Here is a 25097-nt window from a genome sequence, read left to right as displayed (position 1 = left end):
AGCTGGGCAGTGATCCAAGATGGCGGTTCCTAAAGCCAAGGGTTACAGACCAAGATGCTTCTTTGATGTCACTATTAATGGCGAAAAAGGTATTGAACTGTCATCATCCTGCCTGTTATAGATATATTACTACCTCGTGGAGGTCCTAGTTGAAGTATTTGTACGTGTTGCTGTATTTTTTTGGGTGTTTATTTGGGATGAAGTTGAGTGACTACAGACAGCGTCCCGTTGATCTTGTTTTGACAGCACGTGGAAGAGACAGTAACACCTTATGATCTGTCAACACCAATATTTGTCTTAAGCTTTTGCTGGTAACGATAAGTTTCTGCTTGTTGTTTGTATACAGAATACAGTTCAGGGTCTTTTAAAGACCCCTCTCTGTTTATTTATTGAAACTTTACAATTCAACTCAGCTGGTTGGGTAAAACCAATTAAATAAGAAAAGAAGAGGGCACAAGTATTGAATAACCCTAACTTATCCCATTGTGATCAATCAAATGATTTGGAAATGCAGTTCCATAGAATGCACTCACATGATTACATTCGGCAATCAAACGAAATCAAATTGTAAATATTTTAAGAACAGAACTACACTTTTGAGTTTCAGACCAAATTGTAAATGAATTGTGAAATCGATTGCATTCGATTTCCAAATATAATCAAATGTTTGATTGCATTGAATAATCGATTACAGGGACCACAAAGACGGGGGTCCTTTTCCCATACTAGTCTCTTATATTTTCCAATCTCAGTACCATTTCTTTGCTTGATGGTTGCACATGATAAGATAAGAGGATGACATGTGAGAAAACAGGCCCAAGCTTAAAAGTTTCTGTAATACTTTTCATGTTACTACCCCCCCCCCCCCCCCCTTAGTAGAATGCTAGTCCAATGCAGGTTATTCTGTATGACATACTTTTTTATTTTTTTCAGCTGGAAGAATCATCTTTGAGTTGTTTGCTGATGTATGCCCAAAGACTTGTGAAAACTTTAGATCTCTATGTACAGGTATTTCTGATAGGTTTTGAGTTTTGATTCTATCATTTTAATATTTTATATATTGAGGGTCTTGATAATAGGTACCAAATGATTAGTTTTGATTGACGGCAGCAAAAAAACTAAATTGTAATGTGCAGCTCGCAGTTTATGAAAATGGCAGTTAAGACTGTGGAGGGGCATAAAATATTTGAATACCATCACTCAATATCCAGACATCCTAATATTTGCTTGATCCCCTCTATAAATAATTATTCCATTCAAATTCTTTGACTGTTACTATTTGTATTTGCACATTTTCCTTAGGAGATGCTGGTGTAGGGAAAGTCACTGGCAAACACCTTCACTTCAAGGGATGCCCCTTTCACAGAGTGGTCAAAGATTTCATGATCCAAGGAGGGGATTTCACTTCAGGTATAATGGCAGGGTATAGCTAGAAGGTCCTATATGAAGCTTACACACATGGATCTTTTTCACATACAGTAGCAGCTATTTTGGTAGGAACAACGGATTCCACCAAGCATAGCTTCTCAAGTGTCTGAGAATAAATATTTATGGGGGTTAACAAATAGTCACCATGTGATAAAGTGCTATTATAGACCTTTTGTAAGTTGAAAAAACAGGATGCATTCTGGTCTAACTGCAGTACAAATATTACTAAATAAGTATATATATGAAAAATATAATAATTTATATAATATGCGCCTAAAAATATGTCTCAAAAACAGACGTGTCTCTTAATCAGTGTTGAAGCCCTACTGTACGTGCACAAGCAGATGTATATTTTTCATACATATACATGTACTCTTTACACTACTACACAGTTCATCCTTTAACTGGAAATTCTCAATATTACTATATTATTACATAAGATATGGCAAATGAAGATGTTTGTTTAAGATATACCATAATAATTGACCATATTCGCTACTACTGATGTTAGTGAACTGGATTTTTCACACCAGGAAAACATGACATGGTTGCACCTCCAAATGGCCAAGACTTTGCCAACGAAAATCAAACCTTTAATATACATTCCTTTCTCAATGTGTAGACAGTGGCATGTTTTTCAGCCATGAAAACCCAGTTCGGTGACATCTGTATTATCTTAGAAAAGAACAGAACAACAAAAGTGTAGAGTAAATTTTGATCCCAATTTTCATTTCATCCTGCAGGAAATGGCACAGGTGGAGAGTCCATATATGGTGGTACTTTTAATGGTAAGATCTGAAATATTTATGACTAAGTTCACATAAAGATGGGCCAGATAATCCTTTCTTATTAGATGACTATGGCATGTCATATATTTATACATATGCATGCCATATACTGACAACCCAAGTATAGGTCTTTTATACTGTTATTGATAATATGTGGTAGAGTTCATACCATATATCTGTGAAAAACTTTGTAAGAAATTGCACAAATTTGCACAAATTAGTAACTTCAGTAGATCTTTATTAGTAGACAGTATACTTACAAAACTTTGTACAATTTTGTTAGTTAACTTTTTCACAGATATATGCTATTCACTCTACTATCTATATATTCCAGAGCTCTCTACAGATTTAGCACTTTGCTTGGTTTAGTGAATCAATCAGTCTTTGGCTGGCATATAGCAATAGATTACTGTAGTGTAACCCTTTTTTTTAGTTTATATGTTGTGGTACTACAAGGATGTACAGTATTGCCTACCACAATGGACTTCCTGTGTATAATTCTTTAGTACCATCTTCTCATACATTCATTTACACCTGTAGAAACAGTGGGTTATTATTGCATGTGTATTTTATTGGATTCTACTGAAAAATAGAAATATAACTTTCTTCTTCATTGTATTTTAGATGAGAGTTTTGACCTCAAGCACGACAGACCGATGCTTTTGTCCATGGCCAACAGAGGCCCCAATACTAATGGCTCGCAGTTTTTCATGTGAGTAAATGTAAATTATATCCAATAGGATGCCTTGATTGGGATGCCTGAATTTCAGAAAAAGACAGAAAATGCAATTCCAAATAGTTAATAACCTTTGGACCCTAGTTTGTGTGAATATATATATACATGTATGGGTCACAGCATGAGATTATTAAGGTACATTGTCATACAAGACATGCCAAGTATACCTTACCTATACACTGTAAGAAGAGATAACTAGCTAAAAACTAGTGTGGGCTGCGTTGGTGTTTCTAATGAAACAGTAATGATAAAAAGGTAAATTATTTACACTGTGAAAAGATGAAGAAACTTACTGACGTTTTGGACACTAGTCCTTCGTCGGAGTAAACTTACTGTACTGTACTTTACTATCAGTTTTCCAATATTGGTGTATGTATATCTTTTCTATTATTGGATTGCTGGGCCTAAATGTTCAAAGAATGGATATAACCAGGTTTGATCCACACGCCACCCTCATAACATACTCTGGTCATTTTACTGGAAATGGTGTATGTATATCTTTTCTATTATTGGATTGTTGGGCTAAATGTTCAAAGAATGGATATAACCGGGTTTGATCCACACACCACCCTCATAACATACTCTGGTCATTTTACTGGAAATGTACTTTTTGTTTGTAAGGTAATATTGTGTATTGTTTTCCACAGAACAACTCAACCAGCACCACATCTCAATGGGTAAGATAAATAATGATTTACGAGAAAACTGCATAAAATAAGAAAAAGCATATTCAATAACAAACAAGTGCTAGCTGCTGATTGACAAGGGTGATATATAAGTGCACTCATCACTGAGGTTTATGGTTTGATCCCTGGAATTGGTATTGCCTGTGATGATGTACAGGGATCTCCCTTGTAAACTTAAGGGTTTCTCTACAGCTTCTCTGGTTTCCGTCCCAGCACTCCCAAATACAGTACTTGAGGGGATGGGTGCAAAACACACTGTTGTACTTTAACCTTTACACCAGTCTGTTATCTGGACCAACACTCAGGGTCTTAAGATGTCTGAGTAAGAGGTGCTATCTTTGCTCTGAAGATATCTGCAAATGGTTAGAATGGTAAAATGGCAGTCCCATCTAACTTAAAGACGTTAAACATAGAGGGCCACAAGTTTAACATATCTCTTGTCTTCTTTTGTAGTATTCATGTGGTCTTTGGACATGTCATCCAAGGTATTGAGATTGTACAAGATATTGAAAACCAGCCAACCAACGAAAAGAGCCACCCAATAGCTGATATAAGAATCGAGAACTGTGGAGAACTCATCCCAAAATCAAAAGCAAAAGGTAAACACAGTTTAGGAGACAAATGCATTTTCTTTTCCTGGAATTTCATGATGTTGTTGTTGTTTTGCTTATTATTTATCTTCTCAAAAACCTTCACACATTGTGTGTGTGCTGTTGTTGTTATGTACTGTTTAAGTTTTAGGCCACTTTGATGCTTAAATGTGTTTACAATTCTTATAGATTAATAGATTAATTCTTATACACGTAGACTGAAAAATTAATGTGTCATTTCTTCTTTTTAACAGCTGAGAAATTGAAAAAGAAGCGGCAGGTTTCTCCCTCAGATGAGTCTGAAAGTGAGAGTGAATCATCAGATGAAGAAAGAAAGAGAAAGAAAGGAAAGAAAAAGAAAAAAACAAAACAGGTCAAGAAAGAAAAGAAAAAAGAGAAACGTGGCAGTGGTGATGATGACGATGCTGTCACTAGTGGGTAAGTATGTCAAATCCATATTCCATACTGTAGCAGTTCCGTTAATAGGTTTTGGATAACATCAATCATATCATTTCCATGACGTTCCATGAACATGTGCCCTTGACAGAACACTCAAGAACTGTTGAGAACTAACACTTCTCATGTTCTTCTACTGCATGCTTTATAATGTAACCGCACACAGCATGCGCTCTTACCATTTCTGTTTGTTTTTTTCAATTTTGTAGCGATGGCAAACTGTACAATTTCACATGTGTGATGTGGAAACACTGTAATAAATTTAGAGTATTTATTTCTGGCCATTCTCAGCTTAACCTTGTAGGGTTTTTTTGCTTTGTAATTAAACATGGACATTTTACATAGCAAGGGTCATTCTGATTTACAGGTCTGACAAGGAAAAGAGTGAACCCAATGAAGAGGCTGCACCCTTCTCTGGTAACCCACTGTACATGCCAGCAGTACAGATAGATGCTGTTCCTGATGTACCAACCAGCTCGTTCCTCATGAGAAGAAGTAGAACTCCTTCTCCTGTTAGAGAAAAGAGAAAAGAAGAAATGAAACGGTTGGTGGAAATATCCTCTCTTTATATGCTTTTAAGGCTTGTCTTTTCATGTTAGATATTTGTATAAGGTCAAAATCTTATCAAAATCGAAGTCTCATTTAGGGGTCGCCTTCCCTGATGATGTCCCACAGACTTGCCACAAGTTGTACTTTCTTACTCACTGAAAGATGCTTATTAGCTCAATGGAAGCGAGTACGGAGTGCGAGATGGTTCTTGGAGAGATACGAACGTCGAGTCATATTTACTAACTTACTGAAAGGTGCTTGATAAGCAAGAATGGAGTGTAAGATGGGTCTTTGAGTGACACTAACGACGAATCTGTATGTCTCACCCGTAATTGAAGCCACCCCAGCACAGGAAGTACAGCTATTAAACGATTGTAAATTCATACATTAACCCCATAAAATACAAGGGCAACTTGTTTATTCACATTAATGAAAATGCTAACATACTCCCTCCTCAGAAAAGGCAAGTCCCCTCCTGGATATCGAGCACCACCTCAATCAGTCAACAACTCAAAGCCAAGGGTAAGAGTAACAGTGTACGAAACATTGCTAAAAATGAGTCAGCGGTATGTTTTTAAGTGCCTCACCTAACTCGCTATGCATAGAATGTCAATGTAAAACTCATCGATGAAAGTGGAAATGAAGTTGAAGAAAAATTAGTATATGTGCACAAAGTAAAGTTGTTGCATTTTAGTCTACGTAGTACGTGCAACTTTCTTGTTTACCATTCAGGGTAATGCTTTGAGAAGATATATCATTATACATGTATATGTAAATCAAAAAAGAAATCTGTATATTGTTTTCGGAGGGGGGGGGGGGGGTGGTATGGTATGGTCTGGAGGGTACAAGGCGGGTATTATTTCTTTTGTTTGATTTTGCCCTCAGGCTAGTGCTGCACAATAGGACACAGGGTCCCCTTCGAGGTACATGCACCAATTTCCTACCCTGTAAAATCCCCATACCTATCCCACAATCAACCCCTTAAGAAATTAAAGGCCAGACACTGAGGGTGGTTCTTTTACGTCCCTCCGTACCGTATCGCAGTATACTAACGTAATTGACCTTTACATTTGGCAGGTCTCGAGTTCAGGACGAATACTTCGAGGTCGTGGAAGAATGGTGAGTGACAATCATACAGGCGCAGTAGATAAAGAGAGATACAGAGATATATTCTACTGGATAGGCCGTGGTGGGCCGTCTACTATTCCTTCACCACTAAGGGCTCAGTCTTCCGGGGGGGAGGGGGAGGGGGTAAATTCCGGTTTGTCCTTTACCCACTCTCTCTATCAATTGGATATTTCAAAGAGACTGTCATTGCTTGCTAGAGTTGTGATGATTATGAGAAATATCACTTGTATTGTTCAAGCCTTATTAAGTTTTTTGTTTCTGTTTTCTGTTTTTTTCAGAGATATCGAACTCCACCCCCGGACGCTCAAGAGGAATCGCCCACCCGTCGTAGATCACGAAGTCGGTCTCGTAGTCGATCTCCCCCAAGACGGCGCCACTCGAGGTCCCCGAGAAGGTCATATCACGATAACCGAAGACCACTGAGAAGAGATCGGTCAAGGTCGAGAAGTAGATCTCCAACCCGACGAAGACATTCTCCTATTGGTCGCAGAAATGGTAGAAGAAGTGCTTCGCCTATTGGTCGCAGAAATACAAAAAGAAGCGCTTCGCCGCCGCCACGGGATCGTTCCCGCGAAGTCCCGCACACGCAGGATCGTTTTCGGGATAGTAGTAGATGGGAGCGAAATCAAATCACTGATGCTGCGAGACCTGAAAGAGAGTCTAAAGAAAATGTTGATAGAGACATTTATTCAAGTCACCAGGAAGAAAATAGCAGGGAAGGGGGAAAGGAACGCGGTCGTCACTCCCAAGAAGTACTGACCAATTCAGAGGAGCAAAGCCAACCGCCAGTTAGAATAGCTGCTAACACAAGCAGATGGGAAAGACATCAAAGTTCAGATGAGGAACCAACAAGACAAGGTATACCAGTAATGGAGGATAACTTAGACGGCGCTAAGGACACTGATCATGGTAGACATTTATTTAGTTCTGGTAACGATAATAAACTGTTAGGCAATGAATCTGAAGTAACTGGTCAACAGAGGTCTTCAGAAAGAAATCCAAGAAAGAGAAATACCCGTTCAAACACCCCTGAGACTAAGAAGAAATCTCTAAGAAATCGCCGAAGATCGCGCAGCAGCTCTGAAAGTTCTCCCGAATCTAAAAGAAAAGTAGAAAAAAGAAAGCGCAGAAGTAGATCCCCAAGTGACAGGCGAGAAAGGGATCGAAGTCGCAAGGAATCTAGTACTGATAAGGATAAAAAAGACAAGAGCATATCACGTGAAAGGAAGAGTCGATCACGTGAACGAAAGAGCAGGTCACGTGAAAGAAAGAATAAGTCACGTGAAAGAAAGAGTAGATCACGTGAAAGAAAAAGTCGATCACGCGAAAGAAAGAGCAGGTCACGTGAAAGAAAGAGTAAGTCACGTGAAAGAAAGAGTCGATCACGAGAAAGGAAGAGTCAATCACGTGAACGAAAGAGCAGATCACGTGAACGAAAGGGCAGGTCACGTGAAAGAAAGAGTAAGTCACGTGAAAGGAATAGTAGATCACGTGAACGAAAGAGATCAGCTGGTCGGCGAGATAAAAGACGTGACCGAAAGAGTAGTTCACGTGACCGCAAGAGTAGAAGTAGATCTCGTGATCGAAGTCGGAAAAATCGTAGTAGGAGCCGTGGCAGGAGAGAAAAGAGCCGAAGTAGATCACGTGACAGGCGACGCAAGAGTTCGAGTCGCAGTCGCAGTGGACGCCGTCGTCGAAGCCGCTCAGCTAACAAACGATCATCAGGCTGGAGCAAAAGAAAGCCCAGAGACAGCTCTTCTGACTCGGACTAGAGGACTATTAATGAATTTATTGAGCTGATTTAGGCGTGGAAGTTGTTAGACGCATCGAGTAGAACAGCCGGTCCATTCAGTGCCATTCGTGTTCATGAACTATAGTAACCAAAGACATTTTATAAAACACCATATCTATGGGCTGATGAGAACACATTGTAAATGGTGTTTTTCTCTTCATCTCTAGACGTTCACTGGATGTTCTCTGGATGTTCCGAACATACATTTTTTTAGATATTTTAAGTATTCAAAATTTTACATGTAAAACAAGACCTAAAGGTAGTGAAGCAAGAGCTTAGAAATCTTTTTTTCTTCGTCTTTTCGTAGCCTTCGATTTTAGTTTCTTAATCCTCTATCGCAACTTCATCTCATTACAGTCGAAGTTCCATTAGATCGCTTTTCGTCTTTCTGCGACGCAAATCACTTCTGAGACGCGTACGGTTTCTAGTGTTTGGGCTTTCGTACATCTAATTTAGTACTGTCCGACTTAGTAATTTTTCAGTCCAAGACTCAGGTCAAACGTCGAACTTCACATGAGCCGAACCTAATCGAAACAATGAAAACCAAGGCGGTCTTCTTCTATGTTACTAGGATCAGCTCATGTGAAGGTCGACGTTTGACATGAGCCTAAGAATCTGGAGGTTTGGAATCTATATTCTCTTTTATGCAAGGGAGGCTTATGACGCATCGGTCTTAGCTACATCAGCGACAATGACTTAGATATTTTAAGGAGCCAAATAATAAGTCTGTTATCACTGAGGCACTGAAATGGCTTTTTTTCTGTATCTACAACCCAAGCTTCAAACTGCGCTAAAATCAAATGCACCTGCAATAACAGCAATTTGTTAGAAACCAAAACCATACGCAAAAGAAATCTTTATTTAGTTAATCTTCAGTCTTGGTCACAACATCTTCTGCAGGCTTCAATCCTCTAATTGAAAGGTCGTACACGACTTCCTCAGCCTTTTTTAGGTCGTACTTGAGTCCATCAAATCTTTTTCGTAGGCTATCGTTCTTTAGGTTCAACAGACGAAACCCTGCATCAAGCTCGGACAAGAAGTGGGCTATTCGTAAGGGTTTATTATAGTCCTTTGCTGTTACGCTGTTCACTGCAAGACGGGACTGAAAGAAATGATGAATAAACAAATATTTAGAGCAGTGATATTTTATTCCTGTGCGAAGCCAAAGTACTGTAGAGTTTTGTATGTACTTTGTGTCTTAGATGTACACACCTATTTCAATAAACGTCATCGCAAAAGGCGATAGGCATTAGGCGAAAAGCGATAGGAGATAGGTCATTCCAAGATACAAGAATAGCTGGAATGACTTGTGTTTCTGCTTCTTCATCATCCTCTTCAAGAACATAGACCTTAGTGTTGAGTTTGATTCAATGTTTCAACGAAACCATTTCCATGTCGGAATGACATGGCGTCTATCGCCTTTGGCCGGACGACAACGTTTTTAAAAATAAATGTACATTAATTCTACCCTCAAAATTAGAAACAGTAAGGTAAGTTCCGATAAAATAGGAAGAGCTTCGAAAAGAGAATGAAGGCACAAAAGAATGCAGGTTTAAAAAAGGACGAGAAGCCATGTCACTGTGATTGGTTACTTTTACATGATATCTTGTTACCTACCAGTTCTTCCGCAAGTTGAAGAATTCCCATCAAATAATCATCTAAATCAATAAAGAAGCCTTGATCCTGGTTATGTTGAACTAAACGCGAGTAACGATAAGATGAGTTAGAGTGCTCACACTAAATCCGTGAAACAAATACTAATTTTTAACACTAAATAGTGATAATTAAAGTGCTACTACGACGAAAATCGCTCAAACTTGGATTCAGCTGAAACTTCCTAAGAATACTCTTTAAAGGTCCAATAATCACTGTATGAAGTGTTTTCTCGATATTCAGGACGAAAGTATGATATTTTTACGATTATTTTTTGGAGTCTGTGACGTCATACACTCAACATCGAACATCGCTCCATACATTTCTTTGTAGTTTATGATCAAAATATCAGTAGTTAAAAGGGAGAAAGAAATACCCAAACACCCCAAAATATAAATTATAGGCACAAGTAATGTGAAATAAGCACATTAGCCACCCTTTGGGCTTCATAGGAATAAAATAAATTAAGGATTTATATACAAAGAAATATATGTAGCAATGTTGAGTGTATGACGTCACAGACTCCAAAAAATAACCGTAAAAATATACTTTCGTCCTGAATATCGAGAAAACACTTCATACAGTGATTATTGGACCTTTAAAGAGTATTTTTAGGAAGTTTCAGCTGAATCCAAGTTTGAGCGATTTTCGTCGTAGTAGCACTTTAAACAATAGAAAACGAAGGATTCTGTATGAAATAGTACTAATTAGTACTATTTAATGTTCACGGTTTTAGTGCGTGTAACTCTATGTTTAACAATATCTAAATAAATCTAGGGATCAATACCTTCAAATAGTATGGTCAGTATGACAAATCCCTTTTTGAACCCTGCATCATTCATGCACAGGAATTCACGCATAATAACCTCAAAACCGCATTTTAGGATCAGATTTTTTGAATGGGCTGAGCTCTTTATTTCGGGACACTTGCGAACAAAGAGCGCATTAGACGCAAAGCGCGCAAGAAAAGAAAACTAAAGATCTTTTCTTCACACTTCCTTTCCCTTTTACCAGGGTTATTCGAAAGAAGATCCGTCTGGTACCAAGGTACCGTTAGGCGAGTTTCTTTCGTTTTTACCTCCAAGCATTGTTGTCAACTCTTCCCTCGTTATTAGTTTTTCTTGTTCAAGATAGATGATAAATGCTGCTAGAAAAGTTAGTCTTTGGTTGACAAATCGCCAGTGGTCACAATATCTATTTGGAAAAACATGAAGGAAACATACCACTAATGACTTTAGAAATTAAAAATATTTTTGATTGATATATTGATTGTTTGCAAGGGGAAATGAACGTTGTTATCCTACCTGTAATACTGGCCTTTAGGAATCTTTTTCTCTAATTCAGCATACTGCATCTTAACATCTTTCAGTTTTTCCCTACTTCTGGTGCATATTTTTGCCAGAGCTTTTTGTAATGAAAAGAAAACGTGACAGTCGCTTAGCTATAGAGATTTTGGGTGGAAGAACAGGGTAGCTTAAACAAAGTTGGAGGATTGATCCTGCATGGTATGTACAAAGTTGGAGGCATGGTGTTTAATTGCTGTGTATCAGTCTTATGAGATCTGCCAGTCATGGCTGACCATAAAGTTATTAGCTAGGGAGGGAGGGCAGAAGTTGGAGGAACATGCAGATACAGGCGAATTGTGCAAGACGTAGGTGCGTGATAAATATTTGATTGGGAGCACAAGTGGCTTGCGCTGCTAATGTGCCGCTTCCCGCTGCAGTCACGGTTCATGCGATACTTAAAATGAATACCAACCATATCAACGCAAATACTCTTTGCTGCAACAAAAATAATTTATTTCCTCATCAGATGACTGCTTTGCAAGGGTAAAATTACTGACCTACCTTCTGTACTGGGGTTTTGATGAGCCCCTTGCATCACTGCAAGAACTTCTCTCGCTGTTTGTTCCAGACTACGAACAGCAACTCTTATTTCCTAAGTAAATAAATACATCAATGTGCAGTTTGATGTGCGCATGAACGTGAATTCTATCCCAAAAAACCATTAAAAATGGATATTAGTAAGAAAGACCTAAGGAGGGAAATATCCATACGTACATACCTCCCTGATTTCTTGGTCACCAGAAAAATAACCTTGTATTTCTGAAAACATGGATGAAACCCCCTCATTGTAACTTTGACTCACTCCGTCCGCCATCTTGGATTTGTTCGAAGGCTCATTCCAGTTGGTCAGTGGTTAATGTTTTTAGTGATTGCTCGCCAAGGCACAGCAAGCCCAAGGCTTTGCTTTAGTAAATATTTAGAAATGTTACAAAAACTAAAAGTTTCATATATCACTTATATGATTTTTAATCAGTGTTTTCAAATCTTGCATTTTAGGGAGGGAAAAACATTTTACTTTTACAATTTTTTAAAAAACATTTACTAAAGCTTAGCTTGGTCTTCCTGTGGCTGAGGTAAAGTGCGCGGGGTTTTCAAGATGGCGGATCAGTTGACAACGACGCCAAGAATAAATGAAAGATTTGGGATTGTTAACCAGTTATTTAGAGCTTTGAAATGAGTCACTTGGACAGGAACAAGGGTAGGAAAGGGAGCAGGCATGAAAGTGCGGTAAGGCTAAAACGTTGTGCTATAAATGATGGAAGAACTTAGTTTGTTTACAAAGTTCAGTTTACGTCTTGACGATAGCAACTGCTAGGAAAAAGAACATCCAGTCTAGTTTAGGGTTAAGATATATTTAAATAAAAATAATATTAACTAAGGAACAATTCTAAACTTAGGGGCGGAGGAGGTTTAATAATGTTTGTTGTAGGTTTTAAAAATATGACACCTTTTTGGTAGCTTCCACTCTACAAACCTACAAGTTTTATGCCCCTCGGAATATATAGAACATAATGAATATACAATTACCAGCGTTTACTTGATAACCACCCCCTCCCACATGTAAGTGTTGCTTGAAAACAGTAAAGGCTGATTTTCACTAGCGACATAAGCGACGGAAGCATAAGAGGAACAATAGAAAGGTTCCCGTGCAGGTACTGAGTACGAGAATTTGATTGGCTTACCACCTTGTGCTTCTGCACATTAGCGACGGAAGCATAAGGATCTGGTTTTCACTAGCGACGTAAGGACGGAAGCAAAAGCAGAAGCATAAGGAAAAGGAAACCTTCCGTTCCTTCTGCTTATGCTTCCATCGATGTTCTGCTTCTACTTACGTCTCCGTTTTTTGATTTTCACAGGAACATAAGACGTCTTATGCTTCTGCTTCCGCTTCTGCTTCCGTCGCTAGCGAAAACCAGGCTTAACTCAACAAATTCCACATACTGTACCACCCCACAAATAGATTATGCTTATTCATCATCATCATATTATTTTTATTATTTATTTATTATTATCATCATCACATCTTCTTCTTCTTCATCATCATCATTATTATTATTATCATTATTATCATTAATTCTTATTCATTTTTCCAGGCCAGTACAGCAATGGCTGCTGTAGCCCTTCAAGATCACCTCTCACGATCACTTTCCTTACAAGATCCCTTCAATAAAAAGAAAATCAACCACCGTCTACCAGTAGCATCAAGACAGAAGAATAAGACCAAAGCTTCTTCTTCTTCTTCATCCTCCTCGCCATCATCTGTAGACAGCACCAAAAAGGTTGTAAAAGAAGAGGAGTATGTCTTGGATCCTAAGCTTCCACCTCTTACTCTTGGTGAGGTTCAATAAAGCTTCTTGGCTTGGTAGTGATGATGGGGGGATTAGGCCCGTGCAGATTCAAAGGGAGAGGGTGGTGCATGGGGGAAGTTTGGGTTCTTGGTTGTCAAAGTGGCTGTCAAAACAGTTGGCTAAAACTGTACTGGAAACTGGAAACCATTACATTTGTAGGTTTGTGGAAACCTGCAGTATTCTAACCCAAAGTGAAATAAATGAATTAAAAGTTACACATGCAAGAGCTTTCCTGCATTCTAATTGGCTGTGTTTCCAATATTGTGTAGGAGTAATGATTGTAGATGCACAACTGGAGTTAAGATTTTTAATAATAAGCCAACAGGATAAACAAACTAATACACATGCATACCTATATCTTTTTCTGATATAAATATGAATATTATGTAACCTACTGCATTTGGTAAATTTCCAGCCCAGAAGCTTGGTATAATAGATGCACCAGAACAGTTACTATCCGACAATGAGTGGCAGGAAGTAAAACAGCAGTCCAATGCAAGAATGGATTCTAATCAACCTTGTGTCATATGCAAGGAAGATTTTGGGGTCCAGCAACAGGTATTATATAAAACTCATTAATAAGCAGATATTTAAAAAAGGAAATGAAAATAGATTAAGGTTACATTTTGTGATATTAAATTATGGATTATTTTCTGCAGGTTCTTCTCTCATGCAGTCATGTGTTCCATAGGGTAGGTTATTTTTCATTAAGTGTTCAGGTTGTCTGAAAGCAACTATTAGTCAGTAATTAGTACTATTTGCTGGTATCAACTTTGTTTTTAATTTATGGTTTTACTGCATACACTCTAAGATACATAAAACTTGCATGATACACTCAAACAACAAAAAACCATGCCTCACAAAAATTGCAGTCTTCAATCCTTTATTTTGAAAAAGCCTTGTTTCATGAGAGCTTCATGAGTATCAAACCACTAGCAAAATGTCAAAAACTCTTATTCAGGCCTGCCTTGAAGCATTTGAGAGGTTTTCTGGTCGTAAGTGTTGCCCAATGTGCCGCAAAGAACAGTACCAAAAGAGAGTGATTCATGAAGGTGCCAAGCAACACAGAATCAAATGTGCAACAAAGTAAGAAATGCAAAAGTTCTGTTCGAAGTTTAGTATTTTTTATTTTATTTAGCATTCAGAAAGTTAGCAAGGATGAATAATAAAGGGTTTGGGTGGCAGTAAAGGGGACAGATGATTTTCTACACATGGACATTTAATATAATAATCAATAATATACACATGTAGTTGACTCAAGTAAAAATAAAAAACTTTCAGACAAGACTTGAAGGAAGCAGTTTAAATGTATTAATATAGATTGAAGTACAATTAATGTTTGGATGAAGGGCGTTCCAGAAATTATGATACAAGCAAGAGCAAAATAAAATTTATCTGGCTTTTAAAAATTAACGACCGATCAGTTGCCTTTCATGATCACAGGTGAAGTTAGTTTTAGCTTAGTCATAACTAATTTCTGGTTAAACATTACTGGCCCGACATTGTCCGTTGTCCAGTCATTTTAAGCCCTGATTTTAACTTAGAGGTTTAAAAAGGAAGGAGATTGAGATAAGTTTAGACCAACAAAGAAAAAAAAATATGTAGAACTGTGCTCTTATAAGCATTTGACTGTACTTTATTAAAACTTATTTAAAAATATCTTTTTCCAGAGCATTTTCATTACAGCGCAACGCACAAAAGTATGTCCACATTTTAATGTATTTGGCATAATTCTGTGTATGGGTTTTCATACATTGAACCAACACATTTTGATGCAAAGCTGGCTGGTTTTACCAAATGAGGCGTGCATTAATGCTTGTTATGGCATCAAAAAGCCTGTGTATAGAAAGATGCAAATACATTAAAATAAGGTCATACTTTTGAGTGTTGCACATCCTGTAGTGTAGACAGGGGTTTTCATAATAGACAAAGCCTTAATTATTGTTTGAGGTTACTAACACTATCAATTGTTGTCTTATTTTAAAGAATTCAAGCTGTTTGGAGAGGCTATGTTGTTCGTACCTGGTACAAGAACCTGAGACAAACTGTTCCACCCAAGGATCCAAAACTAAGGAAGAAATTTTATGAAGACAAGGTTAGAAATAGAAAAACCATTAAAACATTTGTTTGCAGGGGGGAAAAGTTTAAGGTTAACACATACATGAGGAGGGAAGTGTAACATTTGAAGTTATCTAAAGCTAAGTGTTTGTCTTTCCAAAGATTATGTAGTTCCAGAAAGTATCCACCCCCCTCCCCCCCCTCACCCCACTCAACCCCTACAGAGAAATTTGGAATTTCCAAGAGGTAAGGGTTCAGAGAAATAACAAAATTACAAATTTTGTATGGAGGGACATTGGAATTTCTGGAGGTGGGGAGGGGGTATTTAAGAAAATCCTCTGTGGAGGGGAGGGGAGGTTTGGATGATTTCTTGAACTACACATTCTAGAAATTGGATATTTCTTTGCAAAGAGAAGATAGAATGAAAAATGTTTTTTCAACTCTCACTAGATTTGTGCTGCCTAGGAATGTTAAAATATTGAGACCCCCCCAAAAATGCTTGGGACCTCCTAAAAGATACCTGAATCCTCCTAAAAATGCGTGGAACCCATAAAAAGATACTTTGGTCCTCTTTTCACAACTTCAAATGGCGTACAAAATGAGCCAGCTCAACTAGAAACTGTGGACAGCTGTTTTGGCCTGTATTGGGCCTCGTCAGCATGGTGTATCTAGTGAGCTGGTAAATCCCACTAAAAAGTAGTACATGAGAGATGAGGTGGTGAGCCATGTGGGATGGGATCGGATATCACATAAGAACATTCGTAATAGGTAAATTACGAGCCTAAAAAGATACTTTGGTCGTTCTAAAGATGATTGGGATCCTCACAAAAATGATCAGAAGCCTCAAAAATAAACTTGGTACCCAAATTCAAAGAGGCTTGTGGATCCTTGGATACAGACAGTTAAATTCCTACTTGTCCTTCATCTTTCTTTTTTTTTGTTTGTTTCATTTTTGTGTTAATAGCTGCAAAGTATAACAGATCGTCTCATTTACTCAACGGAAACCAGCAGTCAGAACATTGATGACTTGATGTCTGAGATTGATCAGTCTATTGCTAGTAGTAGAAATATTATGAGGTATGAAATATTGTTATTCCAATACACCCTATTATTCATAACTCCATTTCATTCCTGTACCCAAAGCCTTCTCACCTTTCTAACGAAAAATCAAAGGCTCTGGTAACACAAAAATCGACCGTTAATTTGATTGGTTCAATTTTTTGCATAATCATCCCACGATTCTATTCTGTGCCTGTATTTAATTTCCCATTCTTTTATTTCATTTCAATCCGTTTTTCATTTTTACTCCACAGCAAAGTTGAAGAAGATCGCTTCAACTACATCAGTGATGACCAGTGGGATGAAGTCCAATTAAAGGTAAGTTACACTGTTTTACTTGGGTACTGGTTTATCCAATCCACTATTTTCCTATAAAGGTGTTATACCAAAATTATTCATTTGCTTAACTAGCTTCGAGGTTGTCCTGAAGTTCGCTCTTTTATTGCTTGCTGGGGACTTTTACTTTTTACAGTCCTTCCTGCTAGTAGAAAAGCTTCAAATCTATCTTTCAGTAGACGACTTATGAAGTATTATACAGGACTTCTGTTGCAAGACACAAACATTGTCTTCCAGTTCAATTGCTTTTGCCATAACTGTTGATAGAGGCCATTGAGATAACACAATAAAGAATCTGTCATTGGTGTGGCATGACCCCAACACGGACACCAATTTTCCCTAGGTATTGCGTGATTAATACTTTACCATAAAATGCCCCACCAAGCCCATCGTTTCCATATATAGTAAGGACACGTACCTGGGGTCTAGAGCATATACCTTTATTCAGTAGACCTACCCATGGTAACAGCTGATAACAATGCCTCTATGATGTTTTTAAGGTTCCAAAGTAGAAGTTATGAGCTATCACTATTTTTCTAGCATATCGTTCACTACTTTATATCCCTTGCTGTCAGTATACCATACACGCTGCTGGTTATTGTTTCAGGCAGTGGAGCGGTGTTGTCATGACTGTCCCATTTGTATCATGCCGTTATCGCACCAAGGGTTATACAACAAGCGTGATAAAACTACCTCCAGACCCACCGTGTTACTCTCTTGTTCCCATGTGTTTCATGCTACATGTTTGGAGGCTTTTGAAGAATTCACGGTGAATGAACGGCATGTGTGTCCTGTATGTAGATCAACGTACTGTAAGAAGACCTTATGATGACGTCACTCGTATATCGATCAAGAACGCTATTCTTTATTTACATCTATGAAAAACAGGTAATACGTTCATGTTCTATATACACCAAACTGCCAATTCGGACTATATACTTTTCTTGTATTTATGTGATTTGGCATCATTTGCTGTCATTGGGTGTCATTCCCCATCATTCGCCACCATTCCCCTTCATTCCCGTCAGTCACCGTCATAAGACATCTCACTATCTTTGACCATGATTGTCCATGATTGACATTCATTCGCCATCATTCACCATCATGGACCATCATTCACCATCATTCACCATCAGTCACCATCATTAGACATCATTCACCGTCATTAGACATCATTCACCATCATTCACCATCATTCACCATCATTAGACATCATTCACCATCATTCACCATCAGTCACCATCATTAGACATCATTCACCGTCATTAGACATCATTCACCATCATTAGACATCATTCACCGTCATTCACCATCATTAGACATCATTCACCATCATTGACCATCATTAGACATCATTCACCATCATTCACCATCATTAGACATCATTAGACATCATTCACCATCATTCACCATCATTCACCATCATTCACCATCATTCACCATCATTTACCATCATTAGACATCATTAGACATCATTAGACATCATTGACCATCATTAGACATCATTGACCATCATTCATCATCATTCACCATCATGGACCATCATTCACCATCATTCACCATCAGTCACCATCATTAGACATCATTCACCGTCATTAGACATCATTCACCATCATTCACCATCATTCACCATCATTAGACATCATTCACCATCATTCACCATCAGTCACCATCATTAGACATCATTCACCGTCATTAGACATCATTCACCATCATTCACCGTCATTCACCATCATTAGACATCATTCACCATCATTGACCATCATTGACCATCATTAGACATCATTCACCATCATTCACCATCATTAGACATCATTAGACATCATTCACCATCATTCACCATCATTCACCATCATTCACCATCATTCACCATCATTCACCATCATTCACCATCATTAGACATCATTCACCATCATTCACCATCATTAGACATCATTAGACATCATTCACCATCATTCACCATCATTCACCATCATTGACCATCATTGACCATCATTCACCATCATTAGACATCATTGACCATCATTAGACATCATTGACCATCATTCATCATCATTCACCATCATGGACCATCATTCACCATCATTCACCATCAGTCACCATCATTAGACATCATTAGACATCATTGACCATCATTCACCATCATTAGACATCATTAGACATCATTCACCGTCATTAGACATCATTCACCATCATTCACCATCATTCACCGTCATTCACCATCATTAGACATCATTAGACATCATTCACCCTCATTAGACATCATTCACCATCATTGACCATCATTGACCATCATTAGACATCATTCACCATCATTAGACATCATTCACCATCATTCACCATCATTCACCATCATTCACCATCATTCACCATCATTTACCATCATTAGACATCATTAGACATCATTAGACATCATTGACCATCATTAGACATCATTGACCATCATTCATCATCATTCACCATCATGGACCATCATTCACCATCATTCACCATCAGTCACCATCATTAGACATCATTCACCGTCATTAGACATCATTCACCATCATTCACCATCATTCACCATCATTAGACATCATTCACCATCATTCACCATCAGTCACCATCATTAGACATCATTCACCGTCATTAGACATCATTCACCATCATTCACCATCATTCACCGTCATTCACCATCATTAGACATCATTCACCATCATTCACCGTCATTCACCATCATTAGACATCATTCACCATCATTAGACATCATTAGACATCATTCACCATCATTCACCATCATTCACCATCATTCACCATCATTCACCATCATTAGACATCATTGACCATCATTGACCATCATTGACCATCATTAGACATCATTCACCATCATTCACCATCATTCACCATCATTAGACATCATTCACCGTCATTCACCATCATTAGACATCATTCACCATCATTCAACATCATTCACCATCATTCAACATCATTAGACATCATTAGACATCATTGACCATCATTAGACATCATTAGACATCATTCACAATCATTAGACATCATTAGACATCATTCACCGTCATTAGACATCATTCACCATCATTCACCATCATTCACCGTCATTCACCATCATTAGACATCATTAGACATCATTCATCGTCATTAGACATCATTCACCATCATTCACCGTCATTACACATCATTGACCATCATTGACCATCATTCACTATCATAAGACATCATTCACCATCATTCACCATCATTAGACATCAGTAGACATCATTCACCATCATTCACCATCATTCACCATCATTCACCATCATTAGACATCATTCACCGTCATTCACCATCATTAGACACCATTGACCATCATTGACCATCATTCACCATCATTCACCATCATTCACCATCATTAAACATCATTCAACATCATTCACTATCATTCACCATCATTCACCATCATTCACCATCATTAGACATCATTCACCATCATTAGACATCATTGACCATCATTAGACATCACTGACCATCATTGACCATGTTGAAGCATAGGCTCATTAGGCTTATCTAATAAGCAGATGGCTGTAAAACTGAAGCTAATGCCCACGCTACTTCATAGCTGACCTGCGTTACATAAGCCCCTCTCTGGCGAAGTGTTCTGGCGTGCCTGCCAAACTCTCAGGTCAATCTGATGATCTCGCACAGGAGATACAGTTGTCCACTGATGTCCTCACCAGGGCTGTAAGGTGGCATGTACAGTAGATATTGTTGATGTGACTTCTGGATTTTGTACACACAGCTGAGGACACTACAAAAATTTCAATGGAGTTGCCTTGTCTCATGGACTTCCACAAGTGTGGGCTTATGGCTCGTTTCTTGGATCACTGGGCTTTTTCTTTGAGTTATTCACATATAAGTAACATAAAGCGCTTTTCTCACGATCGTATCAAGCATTTTTACTAAGACGCCGTAAAAATCGCCGTAGAACACTTTATCTGGCTTACTGTTAGGATAATGTCCATCTTTTAAATATTGCATCGGATTCTGGTGCTAACGCGCGAAAAATTAAGTTTCATGGGTACGGGAGGGGAGGGGATACAGTTATCGCGGCTTTTCTGTTTATCGGGGATATATCTACACCTACTTGCAAGAACGTTGTCATACGATATTAGAACATTAGTGATTTAGTGAGAAAGGAATACGTTAAAAGACAAAAGAAAAAGTTCAGCTTCAGTGGTCTTTTGTTTTTTAATATAATTCCTATCACACTAAATCACTAATGTTCTATTTTCGTATGACAACGTTTTTGCAAGTAGGTGTATATCCCGAACTGTTCAAACATTTTCCCATCCACTCTTTTGTTTGTTTCTCTTGTTTTGTTTGGCCCCTGTTGTAAAGTGTTGTTGTGTTTTTAATCATCGTAAACGATCGCGAATGATGAATGGTGAATGATGGTCAATGATGATGAATGATGGTCAATGATGTCTAATGATGGTCAATGATGGTCAATGATGGTCAATGATGGTCAATGATGGTCAATGATGTCTAATGATGGTCAATGATGTCTAATGATGTCTAATGATGGTGAATGACGGTCAATGATGGTCAATGATGGTCAATGATGTCTAATGATGGTCAATGATGGTCAATGATGGTCAATGATGATGAATGATGGTGAATGATGTCTAATGATGGTCAATGATGGTCAGTGATGGTCAATGATGTCTAATGATGGTCAATGATGTCTAATGATGTCTAATGATGGTGAATGACGGTCAATGATGGTCAATGATGGTCAATGATGTCTAATGATGGTGAATGATGGTGAATGATGGTGAATGATGTCTAATGATGGTGAATGATGGTGAATGATGTCTAATGATGGTCAATGATGGTGAATGATGTCTAATCATTGTGAATGATGTCTAATGATGGTGAATGATGGTGAATGACGGTTAATGATGTCTAATGATGTCTAATGATGGTCAATGATGGTCAATGATAGTGAATGACGGTCAATGATGGTCAATGATGGTCAATGATGTCTAATGATGGTCAATGATGTCTAATGATGTCTAATGATGGTGAATGATGGTGAATGACGGTGAATGATGGTCAATGATGGTCAATGATGTCTAATGATGGTCAATGATGATCAATGATGGTCAATGATGTCTAATGATGGTCAATGATGGTCAATGATGGTGAATGATGTCTAATCATTGTGAATGATGTCTAATGATGGTGAATGATGGTGAATGACGGTTAATGATGTCTAATGATGTCTAATGATGGTCAATGATGGTCAATGATAGTGAATGACGGTCAATGATGGTCAATGATGGTGAATGATGTCTAATGATGGTCAATGATGTCTAATGATGTCTAATGATGGTGAATGACGGTGAATGATGGTCAATGATGGTCAATGATGTCTAATGATGGTCAATGATGATCAATGATGGTGAATGATGTCTAATGATGGTGAATGATGGTGAATGATGTCTAATGATGGTCAATGATGGTCAATGACGGTCAATGATGGTGAATGATGGTGAATGATGTCTAATGACGGTGAATGATGTCTAATGATGGTCAATGATGGTGAATGATGTCTAATGACGGTGAATGATGTCTACTGATGTCTAATGATGGTCAATGATAATCAATGATGTCTAATGATGGTGAATGATGGTGAATGACGGTGAATGATGGTCAATGATGTCTAATGATGGTCAATGATGATCAATGATGGTGAATGATGTCTAATGATGGTGAATGATGGTGAATGATGGTGAATGATGGTGAATGATGTCTAATGATGGTCAATGATGGTCAATGACGGTCAATGATGGTGAATGACGGTGAATGATGTCTAATGATGGTGAATGATGTCTAATGATGGTCAATGATGGTGAATGATGTCCAATGACGGTGAATGATGTCTAATGATGTCTACTGATGTCTAATGATGGTCAATGATGGTCAATGATGTCTAATGATGGTCAATGATGTCTAATGATGGTCAATGATGGTCAATGATGGTCAATGATGGTCAATGATGTCTAATGATGGTGAATGACGGTGAATGATGTCTAATGATGGTGAATGATGTCTAATGACGGTGAATGATGTCTAATGACGGTGAATGATGTCTAATGATGGTCAATGATGGTCAATGATGGTCAATGATGGTCAATGATGGTCAATGATGTCTACTGATGTCTAATGATGGTCAATGATAATCAATGATGTCTAATGATGGTGAATGATGGTGAATGACGGTGAATGATGGTCAATGATGTCTAATGATGGTCAATGATGATCAATGATGGTGAATGATGTCTAATGACGGTGAATGATGTCTAATGACGGTGAATGATGTCTAATGATGGTCAATGATGGTGAATGATGTCCAATGACGGTGAATGATGTCTAATGATGTCTACTGATGTCTAATGATGGTCAATGATGGTCAATGATGTCTAATGATGGTCAATGATGTCTAATGATGGTCAATGATGGTCAATGATGGTCAATGATGGTCAATGATGTCTAATGATGGTGAATGACGGTGAATGATGTCTAATGATGGTGAATGATGTCTAATGACGGTGAATGATGTCTAATGACGGTGAATGATGTCTAATGATGGTCAATGATGGTCAATGATGGTCAATGATGGTCAATGATGGTCAATGATGTCTAATGATGGTGAATGACGGTGAATGATGTCTAATGATGGTGAATGATGGTGAATGATGTCTAATGACGGTGAATGATGTCTAATGATGGTGAATGATGTCTAATGATGGTGAATGATGGTGAATGATGGTGAATGATGTCTAATGATGGTGAATGACGGTGAATGATGTCTAATGATGGTGAATGATGGTGAATGATGTCTAATGACGGTGAATGATGTCTAATGATGGTGACTGATGGTGAATGATGGTGAATGATGGTCCATGATGGTGAATGATGGCGAATGAATGTCAATCATGGTCAATCATGTTCAAAGATAGTGAGATGTCTTATGACGGTGACTGACGGGAATGAAGGGGAATGGTGGCGAATGATGGAGAATGACACCCAATGACAGCAAATGATGCCAAATCACATAAATACAAGAAAAATATATAGTCCGAATTGGCAGTTTGGTGTATATAGAACATGAACGTATTACCGAAAAACAAGTGACATTTGATCCCTACGAAAAAGTGTGCTGTGAATCGTAAAACGAGCAAAAAGACATGACTGTATTTTAGAATGAATGTTCGAAACTGTATAATCCGCTACAGACTCTGGTAGAAGTCAAATTGTAATTATAAGAAGGCTATTCATTAAAAAATATGTTATTTTTTAACCAAATGTTCTCTCTAAACAAGGGGGTTTTTGTAAAGCCAGCTACAACTGTCTCCAGACTATTGCAGTAATTTCACTCAATGCTGGGTTTGTGTGTTTTGGTATTAGAACAAACAAGATAACCAATTACAACTACACTGTCAAATCCTCATTGTTTGCCAACCAACAATACATCGCTTGATATAATTACTCTCGCTATTGTTGTCTGCCTATTACCATGACATTGTTTATCGTTCCCATGGTAACTACAGAAGTTTATTAACTTATTAATGAGGCTCTCTCTCAAAGCCTTAAATTTTCCTAAACGATAAAACGTTAAGACAAGCAAACACTTCGAAAGAGTTCTAGGATTTTTTGAAACTTTTTTCATCGTTGATAAAGATGGCAGAACGTTTGATGACGACGAGTTACAGATATGAAGTAGTCAACCCGAATACTAAGATGGTACGAAAGGCTTTGACAGACCAAAACGCAAGAATACAGGTGAGTGGTTAGTTTGTTTACTCTACAATTATTTCAGTTTGTTTTTCTAAGTTTAAGAGAGAAGTTAAGTCCAAAAAATGGTGGTTGTTTAACTCGAACAGGAACAGAAGTTCAAAGTAACAATGTTTTTCTTGCTTAGCTGTCTTTTACGTCCAGACTAGTTACTTTATTCATATTATATATTGATTTTATTCATACTGTTGAAGTGTTAGAAAATTATTCATGTTCTCAGCCTTCAAATTTAAGTTGGTTTTCCTTTTCATCTAAAGTAAGATTTTTGCTGTTTCAAATTTGCTGTGTTTTCAAGCTTAGGTTGAAAATTG

The 25097-nt window shown here is 37.9% G+C and overlaps 3 protein-coding genes and 1 long non-coding RNA gene across 5 annotated transcripts; 2 read left to right on the top strand and 2 right to left on the bottom strand.

The window, feature by feature from the left end:
- The first annotated feature begins 4 nt into the window (after positions 1-4).
- LOC116293232 (uncharacterized) lies at positions 5-9293 on the top strand. The gene is made up of 12 exons (XM_031700637.2): positions 5-89; positions 934-1008; positions 1303-1410; positions 2172-2216; positions 2841-2928; positions 3600-3629; positions 4092-4237; positions 4483-4666; positions 5052-5228; positions 5692-5755; positions 6311-6352; positions 6640-9293. The coding sequence occupies exons 1-12, from the start codon at positions 20-22 to the stop codon at positions 8131-8133; spliced, it is 2523 nt and encodes an 840-aa protein (XP_031556497.2). The 5' UTR covers positions 5-19; the 3' UTR covers positions 8134-9293.
- Positions 8993-11972, bottom strand: LOC116293224 (translin). The gene is made up of 6 exons (XM_031700629.1): positions 11871-11972; positions 11654-11744; positions 11111-11210; positions 10885-11000; positions 9771-9850; positions 8993-9255 (listed from the first exon to the last, which is right to left on the bottom strand). Exons 1-6 carry the CDS (start codon positions 11964-11966, stop codon positions 9019-9021), a joined length of 720 nt encoding a protein of 239 aa, XP_031556489.1. The 5' UTR covers positions 11967-11972; the 3' UTR covers positions 8993-9018.
- A 270-nt stretch (positions 11973-12242) lies between these two features.
- LOC148906878 (RING finger protein 32-like) lies at positions 12243-24969 on the top strand. 2 transcript variants are annotated; one of them, XM_089036998.1, is made up of 9 exons: positions 12243-12379; positions 13246-13486; positions 13916-14058; positions 14160-14192; positions 14462-14586; positions 15487-15595; positions 16523-16635; positions 16872-16935; positions 24673-24969. In XM_089036998.1, the coding sequence occupies exons 1-9, from the start codon at positions 12326-12328 to the stop codon at positions 24784-24786; spliced, it is 996 nt and encodes a 331-aa protein (XP_088893124.1). In that variant the 5' UTR covers positions 12243-12325; the 3' UTR covers positions 24787-24969. The 2 variants fall into 2 exon arrangements, with proteins under 2 accessions (XP_088893124.1, XP_088893123.1); XM_089036997.1 differs by lacking the exon at positions 24673-24969 and adding an exon at positions 17561-17782.
- Positions 15116-17567, bottom strand: LOC148906879 (uncharacterized). Its single transcript, XR_016121154.1, has 2 exons — positions 17372-17567; positions 15116-15568 (listed from the first exon to the last, which is right to left on the bottom strand). It is a non-coding gene; the product is annotated as an uncharacterized LOC148906879 (long non-coding RNA).
- Positions 24970-25097: the final 128 nt, after the last annotated feature.

Source organism: Actinia tenebrosa, unplaced genomic scaffold, assembly GCF_029948245.1.
Source record: "Actinia tenebrosa isolate PJP-AT-01 unplaced genomic scaffold, QUT_ActTen_1.0 PGA_scaffold4__44_contigs__length_22323623, whole genome shotgun sequence".
In the NCBI taxonomy this organism is placed as follows: domain Eukaryota; kingdom Metazoa; phylum Cnidaria; class Anthozoa; order Actiniaria; family Actiniidae; genus Actinia; species Actinia tenebrosa.
The sequence above is the reverse complement of the archived record's forward strand: the minus strand, read 5'-3'. Positions and strand labels throughout refer to the sequence as shown.

What these genes read in the sequence shown, in the direction of transcription:
- LOC116293232 (XM_031700637.2), top strand. Translation starts at nt 20, where the DNA reads ATGGCGGTTCCTAAAGCCAAGGGTTACAGACCAAGATGCTTCTTTGAT. An exon ending in AGGAGGGGATTTCACTTCAG is followed by an intron (nt 1,411 to 2,171) that starts GTATAATGGCAG and finishes TTCATCCTGCAG; the next exon opens with GAAATGGCACAGGTGGAGAG. An exon ending in GACGATGCTGTCACTAGTGG is followed by an intron (nt 4,667 to 5,051) that starts GTAAGTATGTCA and finishes TCTGATTTACAG; the next exon opens with GTCTGACAAGGAAAAGAGTG.
- LOC148906878 (XM_089036997.1), top strand. Translation starts at nt 12,326, where the DNA reads ATGAGTCACTTGGACAGGAACAAGGGTAGGAAAGGGAGCAGGCATGAA. An exon ending in GCAGTCATGTGTTCCATAGG is followed by an intron (nt 14,193 to 14,461) that starts GTAGGTTATTTT and finishes ACTCTTATTCAG; the next exon opens with GCCTGCCTTGAAGCATTTGA. An exon ending in AGTAGTAGAAATATTATGAG is followed by an intron (nt 16,636 to 16,871) that starts GTATGAAATATT and finishes TTTACTCCACAG; the next exon opens with CAAAGTTGAAGAAGATCGCT.
- LOC116293224 (XM_031700629.1), bottom strand. Translation starts at nt 11,966, where the DNA reads ATGGCGGACGGAGTGAGTCAAAGTTACAATGAGGGGGTTTCATCCATG. An exon ending in TCAAAACCCCAGTACAGAAG is followed by an intron (nt 11,211 to 11,653) that starts GTAGGTCAGTAA and finishes CATTACAAAAAG; the next exon opens with CTCTGGCAAAAATATGCACC. An exon ending in TTCAACTTGCGGAAGAACTG is followed by an intron (nt 9,256 to 9,770) that starts GTAGGTAACAAG and finishes CATTTCTTTCAG; the next exon opens with TCCCGTCTTGCAGTGAACAG.